The sequence below is a fragment of the Epinephelus moara genome, chromosome 24, assembly GCF_006386435.1.
Source record: "Epinephelus moara isolate mb chromosome 24, YSFRI_EMoa_1.0, whole genome shotgun sequence".
NCBI lineage: Eukaryota > Metazoa > Chordata > Actinopteri > Perciformes > Serranidae > Epinephelus > Epinephelus moara.
This window is the reverse complement of record NC_065529.1, coordinates 46,371,859-46,388,487: the sequence shown is the minus strand read 5'-3', so window position 1 is coordinate 46,388,487 and position 16,629 is coordinate 46,371,859. Positions and strand designations below refer to the sequence as shown.

At 42.4% G+C, this 16,629-nt stretch overlaps 1 protein-coding gene across 1 annotated transcript in view; it reads right to left on the bottom strand.

Annotated features, from left to right (window-relative positions):
* Nucleotides 1-5,183: 5,183 nt before the first annotated feature.
* rims4 (regulating synaptic membrane exocytosis 4) overlaps nt 5,184-16,629 on the bottom strand; it is an 82,491-nt gene continuing 71,045 nt past the window's right edge. The window contains exon 6 of the mRNA XM_050039452.1: nt 5,184-16,590. Coding sequence (XP_049895409.1) covers nt 16,372-16,590 — 219 coding nt within the window. The 3' untranslated portion in view covers nt 5,184-16,371. The remainder of the gene's footprint in view (nt 16,591-16,629) is intronic.

Here is a 16,629-nt window from a genome sequence, read left to right as displayed (position 1 = left end):
AAAATAGTATCTGCAAAATTAACAGCAAACTACAAAACTACCCAGCCCAGCACGAGGCATGATGGGAAATGTGGGCTTTGCTACAATGAGATGACATAAGATAAGATAAGATAAGATAAGATAAGATAAGATAAGATAAGATAAGACAAGACATATTATACGAGGCAAGCAAATAACATTTGATAAATGGTCAGAAAAGGATTATGGGATGGACATAAGCCTGAATACTTCACTGTAAATCTCCAGGTATGCTCATAAAACAGCAGAGGACAACACAACTTACTAATTAAGCTGTTAACTCATCGTCGTCACAGGTACGCCACCAGAGTGACTGTCAACAGACTTGTTTCACTGGCTGCAAAATAAATGGAGACACACAGATGAAGCCTACATGATACAAAGTCACTGGTCTGTGGTGAAGTGTAGACCTACACAAAGGCATGAGCTAGTATGCAGGAATATGTATAACTGTCATAGCAGTCCAAAGGGATCACACATAGAGAGGATGACAGGAACTATTTAAACTGCACTAAAAAGAAAGTTAGGTGTGAAAGAAAAGCTAATTAATCCACCTATCACTAAGAACTCAGCACAAGATGTAGAAAGGTGTATTTATAGTTTTAACTTTACATTTCTACCTGGTGGTCCTGATATGCTTCAGCTTCCTGGATGTTTCCCCAGTGGCCTCATTTACAGATGACACTGTTGCAATGAATTATGGGCTACTCACTGTGAAAAGTCTACAGGGTTGCAGACTTGCTAAAAATCCTCAGGGAAGTCTCCACAAGTTCACGCCAGAGCCCTTAAGCACTTGCTGATACTGCAGTGAGACAGTCTTAAGCCCTTGTGGACTCTGTTGCTGTCAGTCCAGACGCTGTTAGCAAATCGCAGAGCTTTTTCTTTTCTGCTGCTCACCTTCCACCAACACTGCTTCCTCCTCTGCCGCCATGATGTCTGTTCAAGGAGGCCATGGAAGAAAAGGAGTCGATTAGAGGAGTGGTGAGGGACTATTAGGGACTGTTGGGACGGTTCAGATGTTGGCGTTTGATGATGTATGATCACAACTGCAATAGAAAGTAACTAAATTATGTTATTTTTCACTTGATAGTTTTGTCACGTCTTTACATTTTCATCTGATTGAAGACATTGAAATTACATTTTTTAAGCAGACTGCATTGTGTGTGACCTTAAGGACCTTCTTTCTTTGCCCTTTTTAAGACTCTTACCACAGAGTCACAAATGACACACATGAAAAGTGAATTATGACTCGTGAGGTAAGCCCCCAATCATTTTCTATGAAAAACAGATGAATGGCTTTGCAAGGCATTGTGGGATTCCAGGTGACACAGGATGATGTCATAGTTTGGGTTAAAATGATAGAATTTGTGCACTGGGGCCCATCATAACGTCATTACGCCACTGATGAGTATCCAGATGGTGCACTCATTATGGTCAAAAATGTGGAACGTTGGACAATTCTCACCCTCAATGGTCACCATGATGTCTGCTTAGCAGAAGTGGCAGGAACACAAACTCATTTCAGACTTGTGAAATAGCAGCCGAGAAGGAGATTATAGTGAACACCCGAGGCATGCACAGTTATACAAGTGTGTTTTTCGGTACCACCATACTGTTATTGAATAGAGGCCATTAGGTTGTTTAATGTAGGGCTGCAGCGATTAGTCGACTAATCGATGACTAATCGACTATTAAAATAATCGGTGACTATTTTAGTAGTCGACTAATCGGTTTGAGTCATTTTTCATAGAAAAGTACTATAAAAGTACCCAAAATACTCTTATTGCAGCTTCTTATGTTCAAATATGGTCAGCTTTACACACTCTCCCATGATGGTGAACTAAACCCTTTGGCGTGAGTACGAAAACAAGACGTTAGATGACATCATTTTGGGGTTTGGGAGAGACAGACCTACATTTTTAGTTGCTGCCCTAGTTTAATGGGTTAATGCTGTAATAATTTGGTACCACGACAACAAGGTGAATACTAACGTTAGCTTGCTAGCTAGCCAACAGCAGCACATTTTATCACCATGGTGTTGTGGCGTACGCTGTATAGTCCATGGGTTGAAGTTATGTTTGGTGTTTTTGCATGTTCTGTTGCAGTTTATGTAGCAGCTGAGCCAGAAGGCAAAGCTTTCGATTTACTGGTCCATCAATGTCCCAACCCTCACCTATGGTCATGAGCTCTGGGTAGTGACCCGAAAGAATGAGATTGCGGATACAAGCAGACGAAATGAGTTTCCTCCGTGGGGTGTCTGGGCTCAGCCTTAGAGATAGGGGGAGGAAGACAGACATCCAGAGGGAGCTCGGAGTAGAGTCGCTGCTCCTTCATGTCGAAAGGAGTCCGTTGAGGTGGTTCAGGCAATCTGATCAGGATCCTCCTGGGCACCTCCCGTTAGAGGTGTTCCGGGCATGTCCCACTGGTAGGAGGCCCCGGGGCAGACCCAGAACATGCTGGAGGGATTACATATCTCATCTGGCCTGGGAACACCTTGGGGTCCCCCAGGAGGAGCTGGAAAGTGTTGCTGGGGAGAGGGACGTCTGGGTGCTTTGCTTGGCCTGCTGCCCCCACGACCCGGCCCCGGATAAGCGGATGAAAGTGGATGGATGGATGGATGGATGGATGGATGGATGGAGTTGCTGATTTGATTGCTCTCTCAATTGGTTAGTGCATAACAGGGATGTAGCACCACATTCTGGACCCTATGCATAAGCAGTGTCTGTGGGCCCCCCACCCCACCTCTCTCCATCCATGTCTCTCTCTCTCATGGATGGATTACAAACTCAAAATGACCACATATCCACAAAAAGATGTACAAAGAGACACATAACCACCACAAAATCTGTGTCTTGTAGGAGAGGTGGTGGGGCCCTTATCTGTGCCCAGGGCCCCATTATCTCATAATCTGCCCTTGCTCTCATGTACCTTTTGACACTGAATTGAAATTTTGAAAAGAGGGGAGGCAGAGGTGAGGAGGTGGGGAGGAGAGAGTGGTGGTATTTGCGTCAGTGGGGGAAGAAGGACACAGAGGGATGACGGCAGAAACATTTTTGGAGTTTTTAAATCTATCCTTGGATTGAATCCAGCCCCATGTAACTTTATTTTCTCTTTTCTATCTGTGTACCAAACCTGAAAATGTCACACTACAAAACAGTAACGCAGCAGGGGGCGCTACAGTGACAGCCTGTCGAGGTGGATGAGCGTCTGTGTCGAAGCACAACTCTTCCCTACAGTAGATGGTGTCCGTGTTTTAACCGACGTGAAGCATGCTGTTGTTTGGGATTGTAATTTCCCCCGTGGAGAAAATGATTTATGTCTCAATTTGCATTTGCACCATCTGAGGGGCCTCCTGCTGCTTCATCCAATTTTAGCGTGTGAATTTGTCTGTCTGTCTCTGTGTATGCAAGTCACGCTAGCGCTCGTATGTGTGTGTGAGTGTGTGATGTGGTGTCTTGTCTGTCAGTCTGCGCATGTGCATGCAAGTCATGCCTTTGCCTCTGTGTGTATGTGTGTGTCTGTCTGCCTAGTGTGACCTGCCTGGCTGTCACGCAATTGCTTTGTGTGTGTGTGTGAGAGAGAGGGGGAGAGAGAGAGAGAGAGAGAGAGAGAGAGAGAGAGAGAGAGAGAGAGAGAGAGAGAGAGAGAGAGAGAGAGAGAGGCCTTAATACGGGCTGATCAGTTTGGTCGCCAGGGAGTCTGGACGTCTGCCAGAGAGAGACGGAGGGAGGGAGAAACAGTGAGTTACGTGGGGGGGAAGATTGAAAGAGAACAAGAGATACTATGGGAGGAAACAAGAGATAAAGGTAGAGAGGAGCGCAGAAGGAGGTAAAAAAGCGAGGGACGTGGAGACAGAGAGTATTCCATCTGGACAGACAGGCTAAAGCTTCATACTTGGTTGTCCTTAGCTGCTGACTGTCAAACAAAATGAATCCCTGCTCTCCTCTGCTTCTCTCTCCAGCTCCCCATCTCATTCTCTTCCTCTGTCTTCCTTATTATTGTGTTCTTCCTCCTCCTCCCCTGTGTCTTTTTTCTATTTTTTACTTCCCTACCCCTCATCTGAGGTTTGCAGGTTTACTGAGGATGAGTTTTTAGGGAAAATTAGCTGTTGGTCAGCTTACCTGTTCATTAAAGAGGGAGAGCCAATACTGTACGCTTGATTCGAACTACATGTTGGACAACACAGATGACCACAACAATGGTGGACACTTTTGGGGAGACAAAAAAGTCTTACAGTGTGTCTCAAATCACATACTTCTATATATTATACTATGTGCACTATGTACTTACTGGCGTAGTGCACAAATTTCAACAGGGTAGTGTTTCAAATTAAACATGGCCGTTGTGCACTTACCGGAAATGACGACTGCAAATTTCGACCTCTTCTTCTTCTTTTAAAGGGATAGTGCACCCAAAAATGAAATTCAGCCATTATCTACTCACCCATATGTCGACGGAGGCCCTGGTGAAGTTTTAGAGTCCTCACATCCCTTGCGGAGATCAGTGGGGGGAGTCCAAGAACACAAAATTGAATCCACAAAGTATCTCCATACTGCTCATCCATAGTGATCCAAGTGTGCTACAGCCCCGACATAAAAAGTTGTTTCGAAAAACGTCATATGAACTCTGTTTTTAGCCTCACTGTAGCCTGTAGCTCTGACTGCGTCTCTGTCAGAGCTACAGGCTATTCATTTTTGGGTGCACTATCCCTTTAATGCCTAATGTGCAGCTGTTAGCTAGTTAGAAAACTAGCATTAGCATTCGCGTTATCGTTCGCGGTACCAAATCATTACAGACTGCTAAATTAACCCATTAAACATACTGCTGGCTTATACCAGACAACAGTAGCATAGTGGTGCACTAAAACATGTATAACTTACATTTGTACAATGGAGCAATGTTCACGGTTGCACAGTCCTGGGCCGCCATTTCCAGTTTGAAAAGTGGTCCCTACATAGCCAAGATGGTGACAGGTGTCCATAGTTCCACACTCAACTTCTTGACCGTTTTGAATGCACCGTCTGGGTACTCATAGTGCACTGCATTTTTCCATACTTCTCAGTGTGAAGGCACTTATGCGCTCAGAATATTAAGCGTAAGTACAGAAGTATGCGAAATTTGTTAATAAAAACAAACATCAGCAAACGAATGATGGAGTTAAACTATTTTATTGACAGCTGGAATAGAATAACAATACACCAAATTGTGCATTTACTCAACAATATAACAGTTTGCCAAAGAATCTGCAAATATACTTGTGTTTTAAATGACAGTGCGGTGAATAAAACTAAAGTTACACCACTTTGTCACTCTTCTGATAACATTCAGGTCCTCAAGGCAGTTATGCATGAGCAACTGATGGAAAGCAACGCAAATGGGCATTTGCTGCTTAACGCTTTGCTAACATTAGCTTATGCTAACATTTGTTGATGCTAATCTACAGTGGCGTGATGTCATTGTTCCGATGACCCCAAATTCTGAAGCCCCATTAGTATGAAAAATGTTCCACTGTACTGAAAGCCCATTTCTCCCACCACCTGTTATCCCCAAAACAAACACTCATTGCCCCAAAGTGCTGTTTCTCTGAAACTGACTGACAGGGCTTCGGAATTTCGGTTGTCGGAACAATGGGCAATCCCCTCAACAGCTGGGATGAAAAGTATTGAAAACTTTAAAAAATACAACACACTCTTAAATGGATACTTGAAATCCTTACACGGTCAGGTGACTGAATCGGTCGTTGCTCCAATAACCTGAGGAATGTGTCGCTGAGGAAAAGAATATACAGTATGCCTGGAAAACATTCCCTGGATAAATTCTTATCACTGAGGATAATTATTTTTCCATCAGCATTGCTTCCAAAAGTTGCCCATGTCACATGTTCCTGACAGCATGACAAGGCCTGTAAAACTGTCTCATCTAATATCCCAAAACCAAAACATCACCTTCTTATATGCATTATTTTTGGGGCCTCAGGATGGTTTAGAGATGAGATTTTAAGGCTGTGAATGCTGTAGATAAAATGACTTTGTGTCATCAACCATTAATGGAGAAATAAAAGGATGGTTTCTTTACAAGATTTGGGGTTAAAACAAGGGCTGACCCTAATGCTTCGAAGCTTCGACTGTTGCTGTGGTAACCAATGTCCAAATCCGTTTTCAAATGCTCCATTTTTCTATACCATTACCCAAAAGACTCCCAAAATAGCCCACAAATGAATAAATAATAATCCAACATAATTTATGATGCTTCAACATTAATTATTAGTTATTCTCAGACAAGGACATATAAGGTTAGTCATCGGCCTAGTTCTGTGACTGCAACAGTTTTAACACCCATGACAGACTAGCAAGATGTTGAAGAAGTCTGTGTCTGGAGTTGTCTCAGAATTCTCAAAGATGACCCCCAAAAAGTGGCAGACACGCCAAAGGAAACTGGCACGTCACAAAACTGCAGCCATCTTTGCAAATCATATCGGTAATAGCTAAAGGCTCATTTATGCTCCCGTCACGTATAAAAGTAGATGCGTCTGTTTCAAACATTGTGACTGTGACTGCTCTCGTACTTCCATGTATCCTTTATGATGGAACAGGTAAAGGCGATGGCGCTAGAGAGCGGAGTCAAAAGTTTCACACAACAACAAATGAAGCCCGGCCTCACTCTGAAGTCATCGAAATCCGGTGCTTGGGCAGTGACTTGCGGCGTCGGACACTGACAAAAAAGTCATCCTCTAACGTCGGCATGATATGTGGCCGGTCGGCGTTATAGTTTAACGGCGTTCAAGAGCATCAGGGGGAAATGCGGGGGGACAAGAACGAAAGTTAAGGCGGTGAAAGTCCAAGTAGGGCGGGCGGGAGGAGTGGTGGATGGGTCCAACAAACATGGACTTTCAACCGGGAGAGCGGTGTTCATGTCCCATAAGATTATAGAGTCAAACCCTGTTTTCTTCCCCAAAACCAACCACGTGTGTTAGTTGGTGGAGACAAAAAATAAGTCAAATCAAAAACATGAATTTGCGGTGTTCTACCGGCGTAGTCTGTTTATTTTGAAAGAGACTGTATGTAAACGTTAAATTTCCTGTGAAAACGGAAGTTTATCTTAAAAGACGACAATGTATGTACCAGGCAGAACTTGAACTTGCATCTCAAGAAGTGGACGGAGAATTCTTTTCACTGTGTGACCACTTTGTTCGGTTCTGCCAATACATTTATTTCTTGATCGTCTCATACAAGTGTATCTTGCCTGAACTATACTGCATGATCTCCGCTGTCGCTGATGCATTTTGTCTGTATCCACAAGCTTTCAGAAAACGTGCACAAATATGGAAGAAATTAACGCAGATTACAGACAGAAGGCTCTGTCCGTCAAGCATAAATGAGTCCTTAGCTGTCTGGGATAGTATAATTTTTCTAGCTTTTGTGGCTACGGTTACTAAGGTTTCCACTCTCATCACCCATGAAACTTCAATTAATCATGAATATTTCTCAACGAAGCTTCGAAGCCCCAAAACTGGTTTTCGGGACAGCCCTAGTTGGAGCCCCAAATGAGTTGACACCATGACCAGCAATGTGTGACTGCAATGTGACTACTGAGAGGTAATTTAACCAGGAATGATGCTGAGAAACACAAGTAACAGAGACTCCATGGCACTTTGACTCACACTGGGTTCGCCCAACCTAAAAAATGTATTCACTGGTGGTAATGTGGGACGCTTTGAGTGAGAGGATCTACCAGATGGCATGTGGGGGAACACTTTTATGAGGGTTGGGTTTAGGAAGGCCTCTAAGGGAAAAGTTTGGGAACGGCTGCCTCTGCAGCACAGCAGACTGGAGGAGATGTATTGCTTTTGGGATCCACCAGCCACCGTTTCGTAACAGCCGCAGAGGAGCTGCATCTACCCTTTCATCCTCCCACTCCTCCACCTCTTCCCCCCCGGAGAGAACATGATATGATATGTGTCTAGAAATGTACACACTGTCACTCTAAAAGAAAAGGACACAAATAGCGCTCTCTGTCTGTCTAATCAGTTAAACCCATGTACTTAAGAGGATAAAGATATGGACAATTTAAGCTCAGGTAACAGAAGGGTTGTTTGAAGAACTTCAGAGGGAATTCAACCCAGATTCACTTTTAGGTTGATATTCTGCAAAAATAGATGGACACTTCTTGGCTTAGTCTGTGCACTCTTTGTGCGGATGAGTTACCAGATACGCCATCTCTAAACTCATCATAATCAAAAAGGTAAACTCCTGCCATTCTGCATCAAGGTTAGCTCAGAAAGTACCAATGACCACATATTCATGCGCACAAAAACGTGGTTGTGTTGCAGTTAAGACAGAAATGTGAATGATATACATGTACTAAATAACAGGCTGTGCAACAGAATGCAATTTAATTTAAAATTAACTTCACCACCGCCTTGAGCCAAGACTCAAAATCCCATTTGCATGACCTGGTGGAGTTGTTTAAAGTTCAATTTATACAAATGTCCTCTTTAACCACTGTTGCTCATTACCTTCTTCCCATGTTTTTAAAAGAAATCAAGCCAATTTGTCAGGTTTCAAAGGGTTAATCAGAGAGTTAATCACAACAGTAACATTACTGTGCGCATGTAAGTACAGCCAGAGTCAATGAAGAGGGCTGGAATAATAGCACCAGTGGTTACAGATGCTTTCCAAATCCCCCAAAAAACCCAAACAAAACATAATTAAACTGCATTTTCTGAGATGACTAAGGGGAAAATTTTAGGAACAGTCATGTTTCCTTTCTTATACATTAATAAAAGTTATAAACTAAACACATAAACTGCTTAATATATGTAACACAACTGTCCCTAGAGTTTCCTCTGTGTATCGCAGGCAATGGGCCCTGATGGTGCCGTAGAGGTGAGCAGTTTTGCAGAATATCAACCTAAAAGGCTGTTAGGGTGGAAAAGGACCCCATCAGGACTCAAATACAAATCTTACAGATGGTTCAGATGGCTAGATTGCGAATGTTCTTTTGTTTTTTTCCTTTTACTCTACTTGATTGAAACCACAAAGTACCGTTATGTGCATTCAAACATCAATAAAGAAACAACAGTGTAGTTTTTTCCTAAGTTTAGAAAATAAGTCTTGTTAAGAAACAGGTCAGAATGTTTGAAGATCTACTCTGCAAAAATGTTGTTGTTTTTTTTGTTTGTTTTTTGTATTTTTTGTTTTTGCTCAGTTCAATTAAGCCCACACCAAGGAGTGGGGAGAATACACAAATATCAGTTGAAATATCAGTATATCAGAAATTCATTAAGAACGTACGCAAAGATAATCATTTCCATACAGTAGATGACACTTAAATCACTTTAAGTAATGGGTTGAAATGGTGACACTGTAAAACTTTTTTTGCGTTGTTTTGATTACTTCATGTGACAATTCTTAGTCCTTAGCCCTGACAAAATGTATATCGGTGTGTTTAAGGCCTCTACTTACATTACAATTGATAGTAGTACATAAATAACATCCATGTGGCAGACACAATCAAAATATGGGTGGATGCAAAAAAAAAGAAAAGAAAAATGTACATTTTTGGTGCTGAATGTCGACTATAACATCTATTAGCTCGTTTGTTTGCCTTCAGAGTTCCAAAATGTCACAAACAGATTCAGACGGGTGAACGAGAAGCTTCTGATGAGCAAAATTACACAATCAGTTCTTAATAAACAAACATTAATTACTCTTCATCCTGCAGGCCATGTGGGCGCTTATTAACGTCTCTCTCCCAAACAATTAGAGAAGAACATGTTCTTGCAGGGGTCAGCTGTAGCCATCATAGAAAACCCATCATTCACTGCGTGCATGCCATACCACTGCCATGCTGCTGCACCCTCGAGAGGGACGTTTTTTAGCTTTCAGATGCTACGATAAACAATCTTTGTTAACACTGTTTAATGCTTTATAAAATATCTGTGGCACAGGCAGCTGCTGCAGGTTAGATGTAGACAGACGGGGAACTAATTCTATGATGGTTACCACTGCGACGTTACATTTCTAGCTGTCTTTGTAATCCGTCTTTGCTAAATCTAAATCATTATCATGCAGTTTTGTTTCAGCCACTCTGCTTGTGGGTTGCTGATAAAAAATTTAAGTGTAAACTTTCCTCTTTCGTTGGTCCTAAATCGGGAAATCAGCCCTCAGTATAGGTTTAAATTTTGGCACAAAAGAACACTGACAAAAACACATTCCTTGGGTCACAGTAAGAGAAGTTAATTTTAAATATATTTATATATATATATTATATATATATTTGATTTATACAACCTCATTTTTAAAAACAGTCTCATTATGTTCTAACTACCAGGCAGTCGTTGTTATCATCAGATTAATGTTGTTATTTTAGGTTGTGAAAAATGATCCTGCATTTTTCAAATCAGAAATTTAAACATGGGGTATTATATTTCAGCTCCTTCTGAATTGGACATAGATTCCTCAGAGACGACACGACACTCTCCCTGGAATACGTTATGAAGAGAAAACATGAACGCGCCGGGTTAAAATGACGCATCATAACAAGCGAGTTTTCAGTTCCTGTGCTCAGATTTTTCAAGCTGTTTTCAAGGCGTTTTAAATCACAAAAATCTTACTGCCTCACATTTTTTCTTTTGAACAGCAGGACATTATAAAGTGCTGCAGGAATGAGAAGGTGTATTTTAGCACTCCCGGTTCCCTCGTCTTGAAGTCGATGGGTTCTTGGTTCAATGCCTGAAATAAGGTTTGTGGTTAACACAAGCTCAAGAGATCTTAAATTCAAAATACGTCAGTAAATACCGCACTCGTGAATTTTGAAACTTTTATGTGTCTGAAAAGGTGTTTGCTGACAAGTGGCTAAATGAGACTACAGAGGTTGTCTGGGACATTAAAGGTATACTATGCAGGATTTTCAGAAACTGTATTTAAAAACCAAAGACTGTAAAAATAATAGACATAACTATCGCAACTGTTAATTTGGGGACTTCAATTTTGAAGCCTTGGCATTTCGGCTGCCGCCATTTGGACAAGGCTTGATCTGACCGAGAAGCCGAGGACACTATCTGCAGCCTGTCAATCAAAGCGACTCGCCCTTAATTATGTCTAACTTCAGGCCTTAATATAATTGTTCTCCACTGGAAAACAGCAGATTTCTTCCCCTGGGTTAGGAGAGAGTTGCTGCCCCAAGTGGGGGAGTTCAAGTATCTCAGGTTCTTGTTCAAGAGTGGGGCTAGAATAAAGTGTGAGATGGATCGGCAGTTTGGAGCAGCATCTGCAGTGATGCAGGCGCTGCGCCAGACTGTCGTGGTGAAAAGTCTGAGCCAGAAGGCAAAGCTTTAAATTAACTGGTCCATCTACGTCCCAACCCTCACCTATGGTCATGAGCTCTGGGTAGTGACCGAAAGAATGAGATCACGGATACAAGCGGCCGAAATGAGTTTCCTCCGTGGGGTGTCTCAGCCTTAGAGATAGGGGAAGGAGCTCGGACATCGGGAGGGAGCTCGGAGTAGAGCCGCTACTCTTTTGTGTCGAAAGGGGTCAGTTGAGGTCGTTCGGGCATCTGATCAGGATCCTCCTGTTAGAGGTGTTCTGGGCAGGTCCAACTGGTGGGAGGCCCCAGGGCAGACCCAGAACACGCTGGAAGGATGGTATGTCTTGTCTGGCCTGGGAACACCTCAGGATCCCCAATGAGGAGCTGGAAAGTGTTGCCAGGGAGTCGGACGTCTGGAGGACTTTGCTCAGCCTGCTGCCCCCATGACCCAGGCCGGATAAGCAAATGAAAATGGATGGATGGATGGATGGATGCATAGTATATCTTTAAACATCATCCCACTAAACACAGCCTTTACAGCCAATGTGACCAGTGGTGACGATGAAGTCACCCGACCTTTGTGTAGTTCTTTTATAGTCTAACATTAGTTTTTTACTTTACGCCTCAAAGATCACAAATGTGGTGTCCATTTGTGGAGACTATCTTGCTTAACAAAAAATGTATCATAAACGTTTGTGTGCCACAGAGCTTATTTTCTGCAACAATCCAAATGCCAATGAAAAATTCCCATTGGCTTTTTGACGAGGGAACCAGGGGCAACGCTAACTTCCAGTTTGGCCTACAAAAAAAACATCATCCCTGCAGCACTGTACGACTTGAGCAGCAACATATGTTTCAAAAGTCCTGAACACAAACGCCACAGGACATGTCCCGTCAAACTTGATAAATCTGAGTGCAGTGAAAATCACCGGCTAAGATCACCATTTTCCACAGATTTCACTGTGCAACTAAAAAACTGCAGTGACTGGATGTTTTTTGATTATTGCTTTACAGAATGTAGCTGATTTGTTTGGAAATAAATACAGTAGTAATATCCCTGCAACACTGCTACTGGCAAAAACAGAGGCCACTTTTGCAAAGTTTTTTTTCTTCTTTAGAGTAAAATTACTCCAAATCGTGTGGTTTAATCAAAATATTAGTTGATTAGTATAAGAGAAATTTGTTCGGAAATCTTGCTTGAAAGTTAAAAAACAAATTGTTTTTTTTTTGTCTCTTATTACAGATCTAAGTTTTTTTTCAGTGAAAGGAAAAAGCCCAGAATGAAATTCAGTAAACTTTGAATCTGAATTAAACTGCTACATATGTATGTTTTCCTCATTTAATGTTGGGTCTCAACCCGACATACTGTATTTCATTTCTCTGCTCTCTGTGTAGCGTATAGCTCATGCTTAGTCTTATCAAGTATTCTGCTAATTAATTAGAAGTTTTAATCAGTCATGCGGATGCTACCAGCTAATGCTACAATCTTACGGTAACTAGCAAGGATATCCCTTCGCTCCCTTTTAACATTAATCAACTAAGTTATTATAGATTAACTTTGGCTCACTCCAAAAGACACTAACAACCATAATATTTACACGTAAAAAAGAATCATAAAGTGCCCAAATGAAATACTTTTGTTATTTAATAAACTATAAATGTCTCTACAGTGTGCACATTGTGTTCCCTTTAAATTCATCCTATTTTTGTGTCCTTTTATTTTCTTTTTCTTTTTTTAAATCTGTGAAACCTGACGTCAGTCCAGACAGATCCTTTGTTTGGATGATGCAAAGTACATTTCATGCTTCCTTCCTCTCTCTTTCCCTTTCCTCCCTCTCTTCCTCTCTCCACACTGAGTCGTAGCATGGCTAATCACCAGGTGCCTCGGCCGTCTGTGGATTAGGGCTGTAATTTAGAATAAAGGGGACGCTTCTCTGCACAGCCTGAATGCCGCTGTCAGATGTTGTGAGTGGTTGTTTCTGTTCCTCCCTCCACAATAGCACATGCTGCAAGGTAATTGAAGAAGAGGAAGGAGAAGACACTTGCTGGTAGAAATTGGCACAGTAGAAACTGTTATTAGACAACTGTTCGCCAGAGCGTTTAAAAAAAGAGAGGAGGAGTCTTAAAAATCTACTTCTAGACTATTTGCTGAAGAGCATTCCGAACTACAATTAAACTGGGATATACAGCGAGTGTTTTAACCCGACACTGTCAGCCGGGCTACTTTCCTCCATGTTTTTCATGTTAGCATCATGTGCCAGTGCTACAGCACAGGTACGATATCTCCCCCTGCACTTGATGTGGCCGGCACGGCCCAGTCGCCTGCAGAGGATGTTGGCATTGTACGTTTCTGCAATCCACGGATTCGTAACATTTGTACGTACATTTCATACGTATCGTATCAACGTTTCTCAAGTGATGTAGTGTATGAGCTGTCTTCGTCCTCAGGAAGTAGAGGTGATGGTGGATGCCAGGACACATAGGCAAGACACTTGCCAAGCTGCAGACCACTGTTTGAGACCAAGAAACAACAAAACCAGTTGTTTTTTGGCGAGTCCTCACTACATGTTCGTTGGCTTGTAACCATTGAACATGGGTGTTTTTCACTGACCTGCCGCTGTGTTTCCTGCCGGCATAGTGCCCTGAAAAAAGGTTGTTTTTAACCAAAAAATTCTGCATTTCCTGCCTTGATAGTGCCACAAAATGCTGTTCTTTTTTTTTTTACAAAGGCTTTGGTGCACTTCCTGCTGGCTAGTGCCACGAAAATTGGTTGTTTTTTACCGAAACATGCTGTGTTTCCTGCTGAGATATTGCCACAAAAAGTCACTCTTTTTTACTAAGATTTCGCTGCATTTCCTGCCGGCATAGTGCCCTGAAATGTGGTTGTTTTTTTACCAAGGCATTGCTGCGTTTCTAGTCGAAATTGTACCACCAGTACCAGTTATTTCAAACCAAACCATAAGCAAGTGGTTTCTGTGCCTAAATCAAACCACACAGCGTTGTTGAAATATAAAGAAACTTTCAATGTATCCGCTACATAATAACATATAAATTTAACACATCCGTCGTTTTGAGAAACGTTCAATGCCAACATCTGTTCTAGCGACCGGGTTGGCCTGCACTACCAGGTGAGTGTTCAAATTTAGAACAACACTGAACAGCATTAAACCAAATGAGGACAAAACACCTTCAACATTATTGACCCCATTCACACCTGGCTGTTTCTTGGCAGTTGCACTGAGATCGTATCCTGAGGAGGTTTAACCATGTTGCATTTCATCACGTGCATCTATGCTCTATGATCTAAAACAATAAATTACATGCATGAAATCCAATTTAGTTTGGCTGTGACACCAGATCTCTGTGTCTGCCATTGTTCCCACTTTGGGTTGCATCTTCACTGGCCACGCATGCACCAGAAAGAATTCTGGTTGACACACAACAAATACTTTTTACACTTTTTCCCCATCTGGCAGAACAGAAGTACCTCCTGAGGTGTTTCAGGCAATCAGATTTGAAACTGATCATGATGATGCGCCTTGGGTGAATTTAATCTCTATTTTGGATGCAATTGATTTGCTATGGATTCAAGAAACAACCAGCTAAAACAGGGTCTTAGATCACTTTTTCTAAAAACCCACAAGGCTGCATGTTTCCATTCCTACCAAACACAACACCAGCTGATTTTTCTGATAAGCGCCTTCTGTGACAAACTAACCAGTGAAATCAGCCGATGTGGGGATTACTTGTAATGAAAATTTACAGGCTCTTGGGGCGTACATGATCTTTGGGAACTCAGAACCTGCCTGTTTTTATTTCAAACTATATTAAAGGGAAACTCCAGTATTTTTCAACCTGGATCCTATTTTCCATTGTACTTGTGTCAAAGTGAATCATGGGAGCAAAATATTGTCCAGTATTGAGAGACAGCGCTGCACTTTCACTCAATACTACACTAATTTAAAAAACCGTCGTTCCTGCAAATAACTTACACACAAAAAACATGGGAAATAGGGTCCAGGTTCCCCTTTAACCCACCCACGATACCTGCAGCACTGCAAGTAAATGTAATTGACCGCAGTCCTAAGGAACTGGTAGGATAAAAACCCAGCATGACTCTGGATCCCTAAGATCAAGTAGAGATCTCGAACATTCCACAGGATGAAAAGGACTTTCATTCATGCCTCCACTCACATACACATAGTACCAAATTAACTGAACATTGAAGGGCCCAATGTGTGACAGAAAAATAACAAAAACAAAGTCAGTGTTCGAAACCAAGATACGACTTGGTTGGATACAACAAATAAGTTATATAGCTATAAAGCTATATATGTAATTCTTTTTAAAAAGCCCAATCCAATCACCAACAATCTGCTGTCCCCATGCTCCTGCAAAATTGGAGGCTGGTGTCTCAAACAGTCTGAGGGCCGTCTCGCTTTCTCTCCGGACTCGTGGATGGACAGATAACACTCAGGAGCCATCCGGCCCCTTAATGAGGACGCAGAAAGACAACAAGCAGTCCTGGGAATGAGAATGTAGGCTGTGAAGGCGCGTAGCTGAAGCGAAGCTGAGCCCGCAGTGTATCGTGGTCCCAATAGGATGTGATCAATGTCAGCAACCGAGCCCTCCTTTGAAGTATCCTCATTAAGTAGGTTTTTGTTTTCTCATCAAAGAGATCTCAACGTTTTCCTGTGAGTCTGAGGGGCGCTCGGTTGCAACAACAAAAGAAATGTGCTTCCCGTGAGTCTCAGGAAACAATCTGATACAATATCAAAAGAATTACAGTACATTTCCAATGAGTGCCAAAATGACCTACAAGTTAGTGAAGTCATTTCCCAATCAGTGGAGTGGTTCAGTCCCAAGTGTGGTTGGACCTGTCAAAGTGCCCTTGAGCAAGATACTTAACACCTACCTGCTCCAGGAGCAGTGCGGCCTGGCTGACCCGGGCGCAGGACTACAGGATGTATAAAAATGCGTCTTAGGATTTGGTTGAGACAGAAATGGAGTCGCAACAACAAAACTTTAGATTTGTCTTGAGTCTTAGGATCGCTCACAGCAGGGCCCGATGGTGCTCTCCAGGGACATCTGGGAGGAGTGGCGGATGAGCGGCGCCATCGTTGGGTCCACCATGGAGGAGGTAGGGAAGAGCTTGTACCAGCCAATCACCATTGTGCTGAGGTCCAGCTCCTCCAATAGGATTCGAGCTACGCCCATGAAGCATTTGCGGTCCATCCGTCCGTAGTTGCCCCAAACGATCACCTACAGAGGAGGATGACGAGATATAAATCATTCATACTG